The 20,247-nt window shown below is 37.0% G+C and overlaps 4 protein-coding genes and 1 non-coding gene across 5 annotated transcripts; all 5 read left to right on the top strand.

Annotated features, from left to right (window-relative positions):
* The first annotated feature begins 685 nt into the window (after positions 1-685).
* Positions 686-4,070, top strand: LOC120003341 (translation initiation factor eIF-2B subunit alpha-like). The gene is made up of 5 exons (XM_038852294.1): positions 686-1,197; positions 2,538-2,690; positions 2,775-2,916; positions 3,242-3,483; positions 3,665-4,070. The coding sequence occupies exons 1-5, from the start codon at positions 751-753 to the stop codon at positions 3,869-3,871; spliced, it is 1,191 nt and encodes a 396-aa protein (XP_038708222.1). The 5' UTR covers positions 686-750; the 3' UTR covers positions 3,872-4,070.
* Positions 4,071-4,740: 670 nt separating this feature from the next.
* On the top strand, positions 4,741-4,812 carry TRNAD-GUC. Its single transcript has one exon. It is a non-coding gene; the product is annotated as a tRNA-Asp (tRNA).
* Positions 4,813-9,088: 4,276 nt separating this feature from the next.
* Positions 9,089-10,058, top strand: LOC120004481 (FCS-Like Zinc finger 17-like). The gene is made up of 2 exons (XM_038853838.1): positions 9,089-9,467; positions 9,568-10,058. Exons 1-2 carry the CDS (start codon positions 9,181-9,183, stop codon positions 9,782-9,784), a joined length of 504 nt encoding a protein of 167 aa, XP_038709766.1. The 5' UTR covers positions 9,089-9,180; the 3' UTR covers positions 9,785-10,058.
* A 1,101-nt stretch (positions 10,059-11,159) lies between these two features.
* On the top strand, positions 11,160-11,681 carry LOC120003525. The gene has a single exon (XM_038852544.1). The coding sequence runs from the start codon at positions 11,160-11,162 to the stop codon at positions 11,679-11,681; it is 522 nt and encodes a 173-aa protein (XP_038708472.1).
* A 4,835-nt stretch (positions 11,682-16,516) lies between these two features.
* On the top strand, positions 16,517-19,218 carry LOC120004051 (subtilisin-like protease SBT1.5). The gene has a single exon (XM_038853271.1). It carries the CDS (start codon positions 16,584-16,586, stop codon positions 18,924-18,926), a length of 2,343 nt encoding a protein of 780 aa, XP_038709199.1. The 5' UTR covers positions 16,517-16,583; the 3' UTR covers positions 18,927-19,218.
* The last annotated feature ends 1,029 nt before the right edge of the window (positions 19,219-20,247 follow it).

Here is a 20,247-nt window from a genome sequence, read left to right as displayed (position 1 = left end):
GACACTCCATAAATGATAATATCAACAGTCAAAGAAAGACTTTATCTCATCGCCTGTCGACCCCTATTTACAGGCTAAGTTAACCCAAGATACTCAAGATTTATTTCAATTCACTGATTACTAAACTCTTTGAGTTCGAAACTGATTTAAGCTTCTCCCTTTGTTCTTGCAGGATCCACGGAGACTTGTCGATGTGTCAGTCGTCTCAGTAGCTAACGTGTGGATCACCAAATTTTTGCATCCACATTGTTAAATTTAACTAAGTATACAAATACAAACATGAAAAGAAGAGAACTCAATGTTCTAATAACTTGAACCTCAAAATTGTGTCAAAATTAGTCACTAGGACAAAATTTCAGTGTTTTGGTGTGCCCAAAATAATAAAATATTTCGTGTGTAAATTGGAACACAGCCCATTTCCGTGATAAAATGTGTTATTAATTCATCTAATGAACTGATAAGTTAGTTCATGAGACAGCAAAATGGGCCGCAATAGTCTAATGGACTGACTACGCTCCCATTAACATCCCACTATGATTATCTACTTGTCTGTCTTAATAAAGTTTACCTTATAAAAATCAAATAATAAAAAATTCACTGATTACACAAAACGGTGGCGTTTATAGATATAGACAATTATCTTAGAAACAAATCAAATTCTATAAAACGTAATTAATTCCTAACCTCACCGGCATCTACCAACTGATTCGATTCCGGCATTTTGGCTGAGAAAACGCCACGCACGTATTGATGTGGTACAGATCAGCTTCTTTCGTTCTCGACAGACAGAGGGTCCGAAACGACCCCGTTCCAAACCCTGATACCCTCTCCATCTCCCCTCCTCCTTCCTCCATGGCCGATACTCTCCAAAACCTGAATCCTAAAACCAATGTTTCCGCCTACTACCAGACTCGGGCGGCGCACCATGGAGTCGTCACGAGTGATTGGCTGGCTCAGGCACAGGCAGCCGTGGGCCGGAGCTCGGAGGATGAGGGGATGTTGCGGGAAAGTGACGTTGGGGTGGCTGGGGGCAAGGCGTTTAGTGTAATCGATGAGTTTAATAGCTGGAGGAAGCAGCCGGATTTGGCGGAGGCTGTCGCTGCAATTCGGGCACTGGCGGCGGTGATTCGGAATAGTCAGGCTACGACGATGATGGAGCTCGAAATCGAGCTTAAGAGGGCCTCTGATTCGCTTAAAGTGAGTAGTTTTAATTGGTACCCTAATGAGGGTTTTTGCTTTAACTTCGGGAGAAAAACTTCTCCCCCGTTTTCATAAATTGAATTTAGTGCTTCCGCCATTTTAAATCAAAGGATTCAATGTTGAAAGAAACACAGTTTAGCCTGGATTCCATTTCCCTTGTTAAATTCAGTGGCTTGCTACAAACAGCGAAATGATGTTGCTGAAGGCACGGTGATTCGGGATAACTTTTTATTTTGTTTTATCCGTCTCGGTGTTTTGAGGGTTTTGCTTAATTCACAATTGTTGCAATGCTAGTCGTGTTATTCGCTGAGATTTGGTGAATGTGCTGTTTGAAAGTGGATGGTTTAGAGATGGGATGTGCGGAGAGAAACAATATTGGGTGCAGAAGTTTATATCTAGCAGTCAAATAATTTAAATTAGTCCCTCTGTAGTCAGTACCTTCAGTGGAAGGTCTAGTCTGGTTCCCAATGCCTCAGGCTATAAGGTGTTTCGGCTCCATAAGGGTATGTCATTCTATTCTAGTGAAACACTGAAACCGCTGCTTTATCTCCTCAGGCCAATGAAGATTGACGTAGATAACTCATAACTCACACATTAATTATGCTGAAACCGAATGGATCTGTTTAGCCTATGTTTAGTATTTCACATGCACCTCGGATAGACATTAGCCCACTCTTTGATTTCTTTCTCATGCATTCTCAAAAAGCCCACCTCATACGGTTTTCACTCTTTTGAGATCAATCTATAGTTAAACCATATTTTGCACAACTAACATTCTTCGAAGGTTATCTTCTGCTCAATTTTAATACTCCATGGCAACTTTATTAAAGATTTTTATGCATAATAAGATTTGTACTGTACACCCAAACCATCCAAAATCTAAAGGTTGTTTCAAGATGTGAAGTTATATGGCTCGTGGTAGAAGAATACTAGGATGAATGTGGTAGTTTTCCAATAAAAAATGAATGTGTTGGGTTTACGTTGTGATTTTAGTTTCTATTGTATTATGGGGCCAGTTTTAGCAATTTCATAATTTTTTATTTTTATATTTATTCTGAATGATAAGAATGTTGTAACTTAACAGCAATAAGCATCATGGATAAAATCCAATAAGCTTGTTCTCTTAGGTTATGGTATGCTTCAGATTATATTGCCTTGATGTGGCTTGATTTTGCTTTGTTCTCTTTTTCTCTTGTCCTGTTTGGAGCACCCCTTGGGTGCGCTTCTATGAACTTCTTTTTCATTCAAAAAGAGAAGCATATGATTGATGAACGAAGAATATGGTGAATCCCTGTTTTTGAACAAAGAGTGATTAACAGTGTCTGTACTTTTTCCAGTCATCGGACACAACCTCCATCTCTTTGACTGCAAGCTGCGATCTGTTCATGAGATATGTAACCAGAACTTCGGCACTAGAATATGAGGACTTCAATTCTGCGAGGTCTCGTTTGATTGAACGTTCAGAGAAGTTTGGAGAGATTTCTTATAAGGTGTTTTATTATTTTCACTTCTCCATATTACTTAAATTATATATAGTCGTTCACATTGTAAGGAGCTGCTTTCTTGTACTGCAGGCACGCAGGATTATTGCAATGCTTAGTCAAGATTTTATATTTGATGGTTGCACTATATTGGTGCATGGCTTCTCTAGAGTGGTTTTGGAAGTACTGAAGACTGCAGCACAAAATAAGAAACTGTTTCGAGTTTTGTGCACAGGTGTGTCATATACATTGGATTGCATTGAAGCAGTCTACTTTTTTTCCCCTTTTTTTTGAACAGTCTCGTTATTACTGTCAAAGACTGCTATGGTCTTTCTGGCCTAAATTAGATGATGATATTAACGGCAGAGTTCCCTGATTTTTGTTAGCATGGCATAGCCTATTTTTCTTTTAGTCATTTGATTTAGGCAAAAGCACCTCGAAGAATAGTTAAAATGGGGCATGTTATGAACTTATTGAGTCTGAAAGGTAGATACTACAACGTGTTCTTCCACGATTGATGCATTGGTTTCTCCAACTATATCTTGTAATTTAAAATGCAGAGGGGAGGCCGGACCGCACTGGATTACGGCTATCCAATGAGTTGGCCAAGCTTGATGTTCCTGTAAAACTTCTAATAGACTCTGCCGTGGCTTATTCTATGGATGAGGTAGATATGGTATTTGTTGGAGCAGATGGAGTCGTTGAGAGTGGAGGGATAATCAACATGATGGGGACATATCAGATCGCATTGGTGGCACACAGCATGAACAAACCAGTCTACGTTGCTGCTGAAAGCTACAAGGTATATCACAGTTTGGCATTCTTTCATATCTAGTTACAGGGCATTATTTTACATATATGATTTGCTTTAAGTTATATTACCTGTTTGCATTTATCACATGCTTCAAACATGATGGGATTGTGGAAGTTTTAACCATTGTTCATGGTAAATTGATAAATCATTGTGTATCAATACCTTTCAGTTTGCACGTCTTTATCCATTGGATCAGAAAGACATGGCTCCCGCCCCACGTCCCATTGATTTTGGCGTGCCTATACCAGACAAGGTTGAAGTTGAAACTTCTGCTCGGGATTATACTCCTCCTCAGTACCTTACTCTACTATTTACAGATTTAGGTGTTCTGACGCCCTCCGTGGTTAGTGATGAACTTATTCAATTGTACATGTAAACAAATGAGCGCATGTGAGTTAGTTTGATATTTTGGTTGTTTTTTGATAGATGATACGCATCCTAGTTCGTATCATTTCTTTTTGAGATATCATAAACAGGTTCAATTCCTGAAAATATCCTCATTACATATTATGTGATGGTAATGTAAGAATGTCTTTGATGTTGTGTAAGAATGTATTTGATGTTTTCAAATTCAATAGTTGGAAGAATTTTAATTAGCTGGGTTGAGATAGATGGGGCAAAGCCTAAAAGGATAAAACCCCGAAAAGCACGTACTTTTCTATTGTGGACTTGAGAAAGAAGATATGGTGCTTCCATAGGTTGGTCTGGTCTGAATGTATATCTTCTTCAAAGCTTCTTCCTTGTTGGGAAGAAGTTTGTCTCTGAGTTCTGCGACATCAACTCCATCAAAATGATTCTCTGGAACCCAATTTACAGTCTTGGGATCTTTCATCTAGTATATCTCCTCCGGCTTTGCCATAAAACCTGCACTCAAATCCCCAACCTTCCTCGTTGCGCTGCTGGTGGTCGCATTCTCAAATTCTCTGCTGCTGCTGCACATGATCGTCTTCCCCAGTAGATACAGAGAATCAAATGTCATTCATTCTCATCATTAATAAACTGATAAAACTAACCTGAGAAATGTGAAAACTGTTGCCGAGGAGCTTAGCCATTGATGGAGATGCAAAATGTAGATAGGGTTAGGGTTTTTGGTTTTCTTAAGGAGGTTTTGTAATCAAGTTAAGAGTTATAAGAAGTGATAGAGATTATGGAATACCCAGATTGGCCTCGTATATCATGGGCTTCTAATCCCTACCCATCTTCATCAACATCAAATTAATAACCGCAATAACCACAAGCATCAAAGTCGTTGTAGTATAGTGGTGAGTAATCCCGCCTGTCACGCGGGTGACCCGGGTTCGATCCCCGGCAACGGCGTCTTCTTTTCTTTCACTTTTATTTTTATATGGGCTGAATTTCCTTTATCTATTGACTATGGGCTTAACTTTTTGTATGAGGTGGACCTCTCAACTTTTGGTGCTGACTATTTGGGCTTCTATGCTACCCGTACTTAAGCCCATCGTCACCGACCCCTTAAATGCCAACAATCCAATGGTACATTCATGGCTATTATTCATGAGAAAGTAAATTTTTTGTCACTGAAATATAGTTAAGATTTTATTTTGTTCACCCAAAAATCAAACGTTCCAAATCAACAAATATTTACAATAAAAATGATGATGTCATGCCATCTATACTATATTTTACGGTACAATAACAGTTGAATTCTTGTTGATTGTCCTAAATCCCCATAATTTGTTCGAATGGTCAAAGTGTATCGAAAAAAAATTTTGATTTTTGGGTGACCAAAACAAAATCTTAGATATTTTTCAGCGATCAAAAATTTACTTAACCCTATTATTCATATATATTGCAAAGATTTACAGGATAGACTTTCCACCACTTTCATATATATATCCTTAAGATTCACAGCATCTTTGTGATTGTGAGTTCAATTCCCTTAATCCACACTTACCATTTACCTATAAAAGAAATAATATCTGGAAAAAAAAATATTTGTGCCAGACATTTTTCATTTTTTAAAGGTCTTTGTTGCCTTAGATTAAAAAATTGTCACGATGAACATGATCTGAGACCGAGAAGGCACATTTTTATAAGATTTAACTTTTGCTTTAAATACTAAAATAATATTTATAAACTATAGATGCATGCACCGTCCACGTTATTTTTAAAATAAGAACCGCAAGATTAATTAAATAAAAATATTATGCAACGTAATTTATAATACTATCATTAGTGAGAGGTGACTCAGTTGACAATCATCTGGATTAGATTTATGTGAGTCAAATGTTCGATTTTAATGAGAAACTCAAAGTGGAAGAAATTTTATAATCCTATTGAAAAATAGAAAGAAAAATATATGTGTATACAATGTTCAATTTCAATGAAAAATTTAAAGTAGAAAAAAATTTATAATCGTATCGAAAAAGTAAAAAGATAAAAATCAGGCCAAGCGATTGAGTAGGACTATTTGCACCCCACGAGTTACTAAGCGCACCCCAATTTATCGCCAAAAAACCTAATCTTATAACACCCCACCATCCCTACCATATCAGCCCAAATCTTCATCCTTATCCACGCAACCCAAATCTGTAATCTCAAATCTTTTATATTCTCCTTCTCTTCATCTTCATCTACCAACAACCCACCCAAACCCTACCACATGAGGCCCCAAATCTCATTTGCTTTGAGTTTGATTGAAATGCATCGAAAGCCACACAGAAGAAATAAATGGGTTTCAAGCTTTTCAAAGGGAGGAGTCGAAGAGAGGATGGAGGATTTGACGAGGGAAGGATTTAGGCCCTTAATATTAATTTTGGTTTGCAAGACTTCTTGGCGGCGTTGCTTCTGTTGGCATCCCCTGGGTCTAGTCCTTTTGGCCTTTGTTTTTTATGAACATTATTTGCACTCAATTTTTTACTAAATACACCTCATTAACCTTTTAAAAACACACTAGAATGGGGTGTATTTAGTAAAAAATGGGGTGCAAATAATGTTCATCTTGTTTTCTCCCCTCTTCATAGTTAGGGTCTTTCAAAATCTCCAAATTTTTTTGCAGAAGGGCTTCTTTTTGACTATTGGTTATCATCTCCGTTTGTTTATGGCTTCTCTTTGGGGCTGTTTGACTTTAACGGTTGGTCATGACCCGCAAGGCGGCAACCAACTCGAAAATTTCTTCTCTACCATGGTAGAGTTAGGGTTTGGGGATGAGGTGCACTCTATATTTTTACTCCAAACTAGAAAAAAGGGTGTACTACTGATGGTGCGTTACGAGGGTAATAGGGTGTAATAGTTACAAGGGTAATTAAATTTTAAGTTTACTTGTGTTTGTTATGTCAGTATAACTTTTACTCCTGTAATAAATTTTAGTAATTGAGCTTATTTTTTACACATAAAGTTTACTAGCGGGGGGACCTGAGTAATAAAAAGTAATGAGAAGTTTTACTCCAACCTATTACCCCTTTAAATAAAAAATTCTAAAAACCCATAAGTTATATATACACATATATATTATATATTATATATATGTATATATATACACGTATATATTATATATTATATATATGTATATATATATACACACAGACACACACACATATACACACACACACATATATATACACACACTCACATATGCACTCTCTCTGTGTGTGTGTATACACACACATATATACACACATATGCACTGTCTGTGTATATATATACATATATATATATATACACATACACACATATATATACATATGCACTATCTGTGTATATATATACATATACATATATATATGTATATATATACATATATATATGTATATATATACATATATATATATATATACACATACACACATATATATACATATGCACTATCTGTGTATATATATACATATACATATATATATGTATATATATATACACACATATACATATACACACACATATAAATATATACATATGCACTTTCTGTGCATATATATACATATATATATATATATATAATACACATACATATATACATACATATTTTATATATATATAAATATAAATATATACATATTATATATATATAAAAATAAATAATGTCGGGCTCGGGCTGAGCCAAAATTGCCCTGAGGTGTCTGGCTTCGGGTTGGGCTGACCCAAAAAATGGAGCCCATGCCTGCCCAAGGGGTCGGGCAGGGCCGAGCTCGGACCTAGGCCCGCGGGTCAAATGATGACTCCTACTCTTGTATTACGTCTTTGTCATGGATTTGAATGTTATCAGATTATTTTGTTGAAATTGTTAACAATTGTTATTATATATACATATATATATATGTCTGGCTGTGTGTGTATATATATGCATATGTATCTATATTTTTAAAATTTTGGTATATGATAGTCGTAACAATAAAAAACATAATCTCACTTTTTTCCAGTTTGGTTCATTACAATAATAACAAACAAGGGTAATGGTATTACACCAATAATATATAGTCGTAACAAACAAGAGTAATGAATACTTGGGTAAATTTTATCCTTCTTTACCAAACAAGGGTAACACTTATTCTCCATAATTATTATTACCCTTGTAACATTTATATGGGTAACAAATTATACCTCCAAATTCTTACCCTCTTACCAAACGCACCCTCAATGTTATGTTTAGGATTATAGTGCACTAAGAATGAGATGTATTTAATTATTTTTGAGGTGCATACAGTGTTCATCCACGTGATTAGGTATAGCTTTACATGGGCCCACATCTAATAATCCACAATTTCCACATGTCCAACGTTAAACAAAGTGTATAATACAAAATGTCTCATTTTTTTAGGGGCCCAGCTGGCAGCTAGCAAAGTTTTTATTACCGTGCAAGAACGCGATCAACGCTTATCATTTCCCTCACGTGAGTTAAACCAGATTTTGAATATTACCCAAAGGTCAGACATATGGTGCGGTTTGACAGTGGGTTTGCATTGTGTTTATATACACCTCATCTCACAGCACCATAATTTTTTTGTGACACGTCAAACATTTTTTGTCAACAGAACTCACCTCACAGCACTATAGCTTTTTACCTCTCAGCACTTTACCTCACCTCGCAGCACTCCCAAATGCTTACAGTATATGTTGAATTGTCCCACGTAATAAAATTAGGTCAATTATTTTATTTTAGATTAATGTACACTGTAAACGTTAAGTGATTTTAAATTAATATTATTAATCATCTAATATAACCATAATTTGGATACGCCAAACGCATCTCACAGCACCGCATCACAGTTTTAAAAGTGATGTGTCAAACAGCTTCGTGTTTGAACTAACCTCACAACATCATCACCACAGTTTTAGACCTCACCGCACCGCACAACAATTTAGGGGTGATAAAATTGGTATGTTCAGATCGGATAATCAAATTTGTCCAACTCGGATAAATCAAGTTTTAAGATAAATGATATGTTCAAAATCCGTATCCAATTTACTTGTTCGAATTTAAATTAATCTGAGTTTCGTTAATTAAAGACGTCTGAAATTTAACCTTAATTAAAATCTGAACAACTAAATATTTCGTAAATAGCTACAGTAACTTTTTTTTTTCCACCCCTACAGTTATTCAAACTTGTCACCTCAAAAAAGTGCTTCTATTTGAGGCATCCATCATGACACTATCCCTCATTCACCGAGTTTCAAAACATCTCCAGCAAAACTTCTGTCTCTTCTTCTCTGTCTTTGGTTTCTCTAAAAATGCTTCTGAAATTCAAGAATCCCTTCTCCATGGAAGGAAACAATAAGAACACCAAGAGTAAATCCAGTACTTATGGAAGTTCAGACAAGACCTCCATGAATGTTGGATTGCAAATTCTCACACAAAGATCACAGAGAAAACTGAACATTGTAGATAAATCAGCACTCCGACCGACCCAGAAACCGGTTTCGAGCAATCGTAGCTCCAGTTCTGAATATTGCTTTCTCAAATCATGCCACTTGTGCAACAAGGAGTTGTGTCTGGACAAAGATGTCTACATGTACAGGTAATTTTTTTTTGAATGAATTGCACATTTCTGTTTCTGGGGATCTGATAAATCTCACTGGTTCTTGATCTAATACAAGAAATTCATTGAAAATTTACAGGGGAGATGAAGGGTTCTGTAGCATAGAGTGCCGCGACCGGAAGATTTATTTGGATGAAATGGAGGAACTGGAAAAACTTGCAAAACAGAGGAGAGCAGCCAAGTACAAGCATTGCAGCACCGCACGTCGCCGTGGGACTCGCCGTACCGGTACCGGCGATGAACTCGCAGTACAACATTCTCATCATCAAAGCCATCAATGGACAATAACATCATAACTGATTGATGAATTGTTCTTCTTCTTCTTCTTGTTGATCCAAATATGAAAATTAATGACGAGCTTTTTCAGTGTTTTTTTCTTTAATGGGGCATTTTGTCATATGTGGCAAGGGAGGATGAACTGGATAAGGATGATTGGAAAGCACTGTTATAGTGTTTTCTCCACTTTTCCAAATCAGCTTGGACTTATATGTGTATGTGTATGGCCTCCTATGGTCCCCCATCACCATCCTTTCTTTTTCTCTAACACGTAAATATCTCCTATTCTCTATAGAGGACAAGAACCCTTTTACTTTTAGTTGGATCTAGCAATAATTTTAATACATGGGGTATCTATCCTCAATGTATATATTTGTCTCTTTTTTTTTTTTTTGATTTTGATACATTTGTTTTTATTTGAGGATGATTAAATACATAGCAATTTTTGTTAAATGCAACCATAAAATTTTTATAATTTTTGGAGAAAAATATCTATTTATAAGATGATTAGAAAGTACATGCTCAAAATTTAATATAAAATATTAAATATTGTTAAATACACTCTTAAAAAATTGTACTATCACCAATGGGCAGTCACATACTATCTCTTCTCTGCTGAAACTCTGCGACACGACAGTAATATGGTCACAAGAATCCTACCACCATGAACACTCTCTATTCTCCGTCGAAACTGTCTTACAAGGAATTCAATGTCGTCTTGCTTTTAAGAAAGAGAGGGATTTGGGGGCTCGGTAATTCTCTAGAGTTCACAATTCGCATCTATTGGTGGAGAAAAAATCAGACAAATTTTAAAATAAAAAAATAAAATATAGTATGATGTGACACATCTTCGAAATCATTGGATTCAAATTATAGACTCCAAATTTTAAATGAATTACAGAGCTTTCAGATTCGAAAGAGGGTTGGCATGAGAAAGATTTTTTTAGTATGAGAAAGATTTTGTTGGTATGAGTTGGATTGGATTTTCGAGGCACGCTTCCACTACTTTTTGGAGAGTAATCAACTCTTTCACCACTTTTTCAAACCCTACTTAGAAAAAGTCACAATTGCTTGAAGGCTTGGACCAATTTATTGAGCCCAAAATTCACCCGCAATTGGTACAGCCCATGATGCTTAACGTCGTCAAGCCCAAGGCCCAATCTACAAGTGGACGATTCAAGTTCAACCAATGCATTTCGAGAATGGAAATCGACCAGGTATGCATGAAGTTGTCTGTGCATCATCAATCTTTTCCTAGAAACATTTAATTAAACAACCCATCAATAAATCACTAATTACTGCGTAAAAAACCCTTCAAAATCCCCATAAGACCTCACTATAAGTACTATGAAACTGTAGTATAACCCCATTTCTCATTTGTGAAAAGAAGAAGAGATGGAAGGAATAATATCAGGCTCCTCTAACAATGACAATGGCGATGATCATGATCTCTTTGTTGATGATTTCTACTTCTCAGCACTCTTTGATGATGATCAAGTATTTCCAATCTCCGACGAAAAATACGCGCTAGAGCTACATCTCCAGGAGGCTCTAATCTCCTCCTTAATCTCTTTCAAAAGACCAGAAAATCATGAAGCTAGTAATCACCAAATCCACAAGCCTACCCTCACAAAGAGAGTCAAAGAATCTGGTGAGTCTTCTTCACAATCACAATGCTTTTGCGCTATTTGCATGGATGTGAAGCAAAATGAAGAGATGTTTAGCACCAACACTTGCACACACACATTTTGTACTGATTGTATCACCAAATATGTTGCTGCCAAGATACAAGGAAACATTTCAATGGTGAAATGTCCCGGATTGGATTGTAATGAAACTTTGGAGCTAGAAAATGTTCGCGACATTATACGAAGGAAGTGTTTGATAGGTGGGAAGACAACTTGTTTGAGTCAGTAATGACGATGATGGGGAGGCAGAAAGTCTTTTGTCCAATCAAGGATTGTTCGGCTATGTTTGTGGATGATGGAGGAGAGAGCTTGACATTGTCGGTGTGTCCGAATTGTAGGCGGTTGTTTTGTGCACAATGTAAGGTGGCATGGCATGGTGGGATGAGTTGTGGGGAGTTTCAGAAGATGGAAGGGAGTGAAATAGATGAGAAGGAGGAGGAGATGGTGATGGAGCTTGTGAAGAGAAACAAGTGGAGGAGGTGTCCTAGTTGTAGTTTCTATGTGGAGAAGATTAGTGGTTGCTTACACATTTCATGCAGGTATTTATATATTTATTAATGTACATTTTGGCATTTTATTTGTATTGTAAATGGACTTAATTGTTTTTGCAGGTGTGGATTTGAATTTTGCTATGGTTGTGAATCTGGAATTTTGCTATGGATTTGAATTCATGCTCAGTTTCATGGATGTCAGTAGATTTAATTTCGGTCCTGAATCTGGAGTTTTTTTGTTGTAAAAGGAAACGTTTGCTAGGAGTAGCTGACGTTCCCTTTCTTATATGGGTAAGTTTACTTTCTTATAATTAATTAGTCATTTTCCCTGTAACTCAAGTACAATTAAATAAAACGGTCTAAAGAAAAACAAATTCGTGCGAGGTCGATGTACCCATTGACTTGTTTTACTGTATGTTTTTCATGTTGACTTGTAAAAGAAACGTCTGCTACTCCTAGCAGTGTTAGCTTCAATTACATGTTTCATATGAGTAAATTGATGCATGAATTTATGAATATTTCCATTCCTTTGTTTAGCAACTTTGATTTTCAGTAAGTACTGTGTTTAAGTTTGATGTCTTGTGGAAGGAATGACTATTAGGACTCAATGTTGTACTTTTTTAAGTCCTAAAACATGGTGGATTTAGGAAGGCACAACAGGTGTTTGTTAAAATGCCTCAATCACTCTGTATCAGCTCCATTAACGAATTGATTAGCTTCAAAAAAACGTTATATGTTTAGGGTAAGAACATAAAATCTCACATCAGTTAGACAAATGTGTACCGAGTGGTATATATGGGTAAGTTTACTTTCTTATAATTAATAGTCATTTTCCTTGTAGCTCACGTATAATTAAGTGAGACGGTCTAAAGAAAAATAAATTCGTACGAGCCGGATATATTCATTGACTTGTTTTACCGTATGTTTTTCATATTGGCTTGTAGAAACGTACGTAGTGAGTGGAGTGGAAGAATTAAAGAAATCATCCATAATTTATTGCATGCACAAATAGAAAGAGACCGAAGCTCATTAATACTATGATAAGCACATGCATTATTTACCGATCTTAGTACACCTTTGACCACAACATTTCTTCGTGTCTAATGAATCCTGCCGCTGTCTTCCTCCCAGAAAGTAAGCAAATGGGTCCCACTCCCATCCCGAATGCTTTTGTTTTCTTTTCCATATTTGAGTCAAATCCTCGTCAAACATGCATTAAAACGTTAACAACTCACTAAATCTTGATTCAACAATTGATGAACATTTCATGATTAGAAGCCACGTACTGAGGCCTGAGCAGCTCATATAGTATACAAAAATTCCTGAAAAAATCATAACTATGTAGTATTCAATATGACAAATCCAACAATATATTTTTTTTGTGCGAAATAAAATTCAAATTCAATATGAAAAAGACATGACAATTCTAGATCGTATGATATAAACTCAAAACATTCGATGTTCGATCGCCATAAATTTGATTTTTGTTTGGAACAAAAAAAACCTTAGATCCGTCATGAGAAATATTACACATTTATGATCTTTTTTAAATTTTTTAAATTTTGTGGTACAACAAAATGGTGCACCGATTTGGTAACACTGGACCTATCCCCAATCCACAATATATATTAGGGATGGTAAAATTTTATTCGATCCGGATAATCGAATTTGTCCTATCCGAATAAGTCAAGTTTTGACATAAGTTATATGTCCAAAATTTGGATCCAAATACGAAATTTTTGTTCGGTTTAAAATCGGGTCAAGTTCAAACACATAAATCTTGTTTCGTTTACTTGTCTGTACCCTAACCTAGATTATATTGTTGTCCGATTTACTTGTTCTTATTTAAATCAATCCAGGTTCGGTCAATTAAATACATCTATAATCCAATCCGAATTAGATTCTAAATATGTAAATATTTTATAAACACGTGTGATGTTGTCCAACTCGAAACTTCTCTTTTTTTTGGCCACCCCAATTATATATATGTGTCATGATTTAGACAGAGTGTATAACAACATTTTCAACGAATTTATGTTTTAGTAGTATGTAAGAAGATTCTTCTTTGACTTAAACAAATACTATCGCCTTCTTGTCTCCTTTTCAATCCACTTTAAAAAGGAGAAGCAGTTGAGTGGTGGTGCAATTTTGTCCATCGCAAATTCAAAGTAAAACAGTAGCAATTAGAATTCAATTTCAACACCAAGAGTCCCCACCATTTCATATTGTTTAGTTGAGATTTTGTCATCATCAGTCTCAAGTTTAATATGAGCAGATAGATTGAATAATAGCAAGTTGTTGTTTTCTTTTTTCATTATCACGGACCTAATACACTCATTTTCTCAATCAAGCCCGTTGTCAGAGTGGACTAGTAACCCGAGCTTTAGATCTGGTCCAACTATCACAAAGTGGCGATGTGGCCTATATTTGCTCATGCTTCATATATGGCTTATTATCCAAGTTGGAAGTTAGTTGTCATTGCCTTTTGGTGTTCATATATACGTACTCCTCTTTTTCGATAACCGCAAATGGTTTCATATGAGAATTGAATTCAGAACCTTCTGAATCGACGATTTGATCGCAAAAAGATTTACCATCAAACTATCACCAAAACGGTTCATATATACATACTCAAATATATTTATCAATTTATATGTGACACACGTAAGTGTAATAAATGGTAGTAAATATTTCCCTCAATGTGCATGCAATCAATCATGTAGTGTCTGGCTTGCATTACAGTGTGTTTGGATTGAGTGATTTAGAGGAAAGGGAATATGAGGGAAGGGAAGAAAGAGCATGGAAGAGAAGGGAATGTAGAAATTTTATTTCTCTCTCATGTTTGGATATATAAATAAAAAAAACGAAAACTCTATATATCCCTAATAATTTCTTCCATAACCAACAATAATAGTATTACGTTATCTAATTATTTTGAATTTCGTTATAACGTTGTCTAATTGCATTAAATTTTGTTATTACGTTGTTTAATTACATGTTATAACTGAATTTGTTAGGGATACGTAGCGCTCCCAAAAAAAGAAATGAAAGAAAATTCGTTTAATTTACTAATTTATTCTCACTTTTTATGCCAAAGTGTTAAGTACAATGGCAAAATAGGTTTTAACATATAAATAAATTAATTAGTCATCCCTTACCTCCAAATGACCCTATTTTGAGGAACAAGTATTTTGATAAAAATTTAATAAAATCTTCCTCTCAATTCCCTTCAAATCCCTCCCCTTTAATTTTTAAAAATTATTTAAATAAAGAAATTGGAATGAAACTCACTTTTCATTATTTTCCCTTTCCCTTTCCCCAATCCATCAATCCCAACACACTTTTAGAGTTCCTATTCTCTTTTAAATGTTCAAAAAACATTATATGGGGGAGGTCTAGTGTCAAAAAACAGAGACCCCTTCAGTGTTAAACCCAAATTGCCAGATTAATCTGAGAGCTTAAAATAAAACTTTTTTTTTATATATTTTGTAGAGATTGCAATTACAAACATTCTCTCACTTTTTCTTCTCTCATTTATCTTCCTCTCTATCTCTCACAAAATCTTCTTCTTCCTAACAATTCTCTCAGCTCCAGAGGAAGCCCCAAACTAAGAAGTTATTGATGAGGGAGAACAGAGTCATCAGAACAAAGATGAAAACCCAAACTAATAAGTAAAAACCCCATTACAGAACAAAACTCAGAAAACCGACACCCTAATTTTGAATTCCAAGAACCACTTTAAAATCATCGACTTTAAAATGTGTCATACTAGTTAAGGAATGATTTATCCATGTAAAACACTTCATAAGACCACGCTCAAATAATGTGGGACAAATGATCTGTCACATAAATTCACTTCATTTCACTGGAGGGGTCCATTGTTTTTTGACACTAGATCTCCCCCGAATCCTCAAATACTTGGGTCTTCCACTAAATATGTTGGAATATTTCATTCATGAAATTTAGGTCATCAAAAAACATACATATTTTCGTATTTGTTTAATATATAGTGACACTTTCATAATTTTAATATAACCCCCACGTGACCCAGTGTATGATTGTTCCAGTCGCATACACCTGTAAAAGAATCACCTTTAAAATATTGAAACTATCAGAAAACTATAGATGTATGATATATCCCAGACTCCAATATATCACTGTCACCGACCAAAGTCTTTTTATCATGCAAAAAATTAATATTATTTCTAAAAAATTATACACTGTCGACAGGAGGATAGAAACAGGAACAGATTAATCAAACACTCGAGTCACTAGTTGAAATGATAAAAATAATATATATTATTGTGATGATTAGGACTCAGGGTTCGAATCCTCTTCCCGATTTGAAAAAAAAAATTATGAATTAAAGCAAATATCTACTTTTGTTTTCCACTCCTTTTTTTTAAACTACAAAATTCGAAACTTTCAAATATTACTTTTTACCCTTCAAAACAAAAAATAAATTTTTACAGCTATTCTCCCTTTCAAAAATCAGTCCCCACTCTTCACAGAATCACAGTTCCCATCCAACTATTCCTTTCCCACTCGCTGTCATTCCACGCGCAACTCACTCGCTCTCTCTTCTCTTAAATTAAATCTGCTCCCACCGCAACCCACACTTTGCAGAAACCCCATCTTCAATGGCGTCCATTCTGACATTGTTTCTATGGCTTCTATCTCTTTCCCTTTCTTCTGCTAAATCGACTGTCCATCAAACTACTTACATAATCAGAGTTAAACATGACGCCAAGCCTTCCATATTCCCTACTCACAAGCTCTGGTACGAATCCTCTCTCTCTTCTCTTACCCCAAATGCCCCTAGAACCACCACCACTAGTACTCGTATACTCCACACATACGACACTGTTTTCCATGGCTTCTCCGTAAGGCTGTCGCAGACTGAGGTTTTGATTCTGCAGACACTCCCTCATATTATTGCGGTTATTCCAGAACGGGTTCGGCGCGTGCATACCACGCGTTCGCCTCAGTTTCTTGGACTTAAGACCACCGACAGTGCTGGCCTACTCAAGGAGTCTGACTTCGGGTCCGATCTTGTTATTGGGGTTATTGACACCGGAATCTGGCCTGAGCGTGAGAGCTTCAAGGACCACGATCTCGGACCGGTGCCGTCGAAGTGGAAGGGGCAGTGCGTGACTACCTCGGATTTCCTGGCTACGAGCTGTAACAAAAAATTGATCGGTGCGAGGTTCTTCAGTAGTGGATATGAAGCCACGAATGGGAAGATGAATGTATCCAAAGAGTACCCGTCTCCGCGGGACTCCGATGGTCATGGGACCCACACGGCGTCGATTGCTGCTGGTAGGTATGTTTTCCCTGCGTCAACCCTGGGATACGCTCGTGGCGTGGCGGCCGGAATGGCGCCGAAGGCTCGACTCGCTGCCTACAAAGTGTGCTGGAATGCCGGCTGCTACGACTCCGACATTCTCGCCGCATTCGACGCTGCCGTCGCTGATGGAGCTGATGTCATTTCTCTCAGTGTTGGTGGTGTTGTGGTGCCGTATCATCTGGACTCGATTGCAATTGGGGCGTTCGGAGCAATGGAGAACGGCGTTTTTGTTTCGGCTTCGGCTGGGAATGGTGGTCCTGGTGGACTAACAGTGACCAATGTTGCGCCGTGGGTCACTACTGTTGGTGCTGGAACCATCGATAGAGACTTTCCTGCTGATATGAAACTTGGAAATGGTAAAACCATATCTGGGGTTGGTTTTTATGGTGAGCCGGGTCTGTCCCCTGGTCGGATGTATCCGGTAGTGTATGCTGGTAGTGAGGGTGGAGGAGATGGGTATTCCTCTTCTTTGTGCCTTGAAGGTTCATTGGACCCCAAATTCGTTAAAGATAAGATTGTATTGTGCGATAGAGGAATCAATTCTAGGGCTCAAAAAGGTGAGGTGGTGAAGAAAGCTGGAGGTGTAGGGATGATTCTAGCAAATGGAGTCTTTGATGGTGAAGGATTGGTTGCAGATTGCCATGTCTTGCCTGCCACATCAGTTGGTGCCTCTGGTGGTGATGAGATTAGGAAATATATTTCAGCAGCATCAAAATCACGATCACCACCAACAGCAACCATAGTTTTCAAGGGGACTAAACTTGGAGTTAAGCCAGCACCAGTCGTGGCATCATTCTCTGCCAGGGGTCCGAACCCGGAAACACCAGAGATTTTGAAACCTGATGTGATTGCACCTGGATTGAATATCCTTGCAGCTTGGCCTGATAAAATTGGGCCATCTGGGATTGCATCAGATAAGCGAAGAACTGAGTTTAACATCCTTTCGGGTACTTCAATGGCTTGCCCGCACGTTTCAGGGCTCGCAGCATTATTAAAGGCAGCTCACCCTGACTGGAGTCCTGCTGCAATAAGGTCAGCATTGATGACAACGGCTTATACAGTTGATAATCGTGGCGAAACAATGCTTGATGAGTCTACTGGTAACACATCCTCATTGTTAGATTTTGGGGCTGGTCATGTTCACCCAACAAAGGCCTTGGATCCTGGGTTAATCTATGATATAAGAGAGTTTGATTATGTTGACTTCTTATGCAATTCGAATTATACCATGAACAACATTCAGGCGATCACAAGGAAAAATGCAGACTGTAGTGGAGCAAGAAGGGCTGGTCATGTGGGTAATCTGAATTACCCTTCACTGTCTGTTGTGTTTCAACAATATGGCAAGCATAAGTTGTCTACGCATTTTATTCGATCGGTGACTAATGTTGGTGGAGCAAATTCTGTGTACAAAGTTACAGTAAGACCACCTAGCGGGACAACGGTGACAGTGCAGCCGGAAAAGCTTGTGTTTAGGAGGATTGGTCAAAAACTGAACTTCCTTGTTAGGGTGCAAACTGAAGCAGTTAAGCTCTCTCCAGGGAGCTCTAATGTAAAGAGTGGTTCAATAGTCTGGTCAGATGGGAAGCATATTGTTACTAGTCCCTTGCTAGTGACAATGCAGCAACCTCTGTAGTTTGGTTTTCCCCTTGTTGGGAGGTTTTGGGTTGTAGAATATTTGCTCTCTTCTTTTTAGAATTGTGAAAGAATGCCTTACCTTCCTAAGTATAGTGGAAATGTTTGGCCGTTGATCTACATATAAAGAAGCAGCTGATGGTGGAGTATGTTTGTAATGGGCAAGGAAGACGATGTAAGATTTTCCATGTACTCTATGGTGTTGTAAAATTAAGGTTGAAGTATGTAGAAATGCAATGTGTTGAGAAGAAGCCAAGCATAATGAAAGATTCTCTCTTTCCTTTTACATGTTATTCTGAGTTTTTTATCCTTATTTACTTTGTCTATTGCATCAATAGATTGCATATGAATTGGAACCAAGAAGGAGGTGCATATTGATTGTGAAGCATTTATGAAATTAGAGCCTCTCTGCTTCAGCCTTAAAGGGAACACTATAAATGAAGATATATAATATCGGTGGAAGATGGATTTGGTAAGACGAAGACTCGAGGCTCGTTACAATATCGATCTCTTCAAAGAATTAACCCCCACCAATTCAGCAGAACAAGAAGTTGTTGGCTAATTTTTTTGATTGGCAAACCCATGAACTATATATAGTTAATGGTTTATCCCTCGAGATGCGTCACGACCCATTGTGAATATGAGTAATGTTCATTCAAATGGGTCACAACCCACACCCTTTTGGATGCGTTATGACCAATAGTGAAGATAAATCATGTTCATCCAGATGGGTGAAAACCTACTGCACTCTCTTTTCAATGCATCTCACATCATTCTCTACACCCTTTCTTCTTCCTTTACTCAAAACACAAACTCTTTCAAGAAAAACACATCTTATTTTGAAAAATACCCAACTTTGTACTTGAATACGAATCCTACCTAACTTAATTGCCAATCAATAGTTCCATTAAGGAAACCATGTGGGTGGATTTGGTGATGGTCTGCTCAGAGATGGAAAACAATCAATGTTCATCATTCGAGAAGGAGAGTAGGCGACCACTTGTAGTGAAAACAACTCGAGTAGTGTAGACCAACCAACAATGTCATAACGTTGTATTTAGTACGCTTGCTCTGTTCTAGCTAGCTCGTAAATCATCACTCGTTTACCCATAAATTATAAATCAGAGTAATGACAAATAATCGAGAACAGCTCGACCTGCCTCTTTCAGTGTAAATGGACGTTGATAAAGTGAAATCAAATCAGAGAAAGATATCAATAGACATTTGTCTCTTCAATATCAAAAGACAAACATCACGATCTACGATATCGATGATATGATGGAGACATAGTAGATGTAGATCCTTTACTTTGAAGAAAAACA

This window comes from Tripterygium wilfordii, chromosome 8, assembly GCF_013401445.1.
Source record: "Tripterygium wilfordii isolate XIE 37 chromosome 8, ASM1340144v1, whole genome shotgun sequence".
Lineage (NCBI taxonomy): Eukaryota > Viridiplantae > Streptophyta > Magnoliopsida > Celastrales > Celastraceae > Tripterygium > Tripterygium wilfordii.
The sequence above is the reverse complement of the archived record's forward strand: the minus strand, read 5'-3'. Positions and strand labels throughout refer to the sequence as shown.

What these genes read in the sequence shown, in the direction of transcription:
- LOC120003525 (XM_038852544.1), top strand. Translation starts at nt 11,160, where the DNA reads ATGGAAGGAATAATATCAGGCTCCTCTAACAATGACAATGGCGATGAT.
- LOC120003341 (XM_038852294.1), top strand. Translation starts at nt 751, where the DNA reads ATGTGGTACAGATCAGCTTCTTTCGTTCTCGACAGACAGAGGGTCCGA. An exon ending in GGGCCTCTGATTCGCTTAAA is followed by an intron (nt 1,198 to 2,537) that starts GTGAGTAGTTTT and finishes TACTTTTTCCAG; the next exon opens with TCATCGGACACAACCTCCAT. An exon ending in TTGGAGAGATTTCTTATAAG is followed by an intron (nt 2,691 to 2,774) that starts GTGTTTTATTAT and finishes CTTGTACTGCAG; the next exon opens with GCACGCAGGATTATTGCAAT.
- LOC120004481 (XM_038853838.1), top strand. Translation starts at nt 9,181, where the DNA reads ATGCTTCTGAAATTCAAGAATCCCTTCTCCATGGAAGGAAACAATAAG. An exon ending in AAAGATGTCTACATGTACAG is followed by an intron (nt 9,468 to 9,567) that starts GTAATTTTTTTT and finishes GAAAATTTACAG; the next exon opens with GGGAGATGAAGGGTTCTGTA.
- LOC120004051 (XM_038853271.1), top strand. Translation starts at nt 16,584, where the DNA reads ATGGCGTCCATTCTGACATTGTTTCTATGGCTTCTATCTCTTTCCCTT.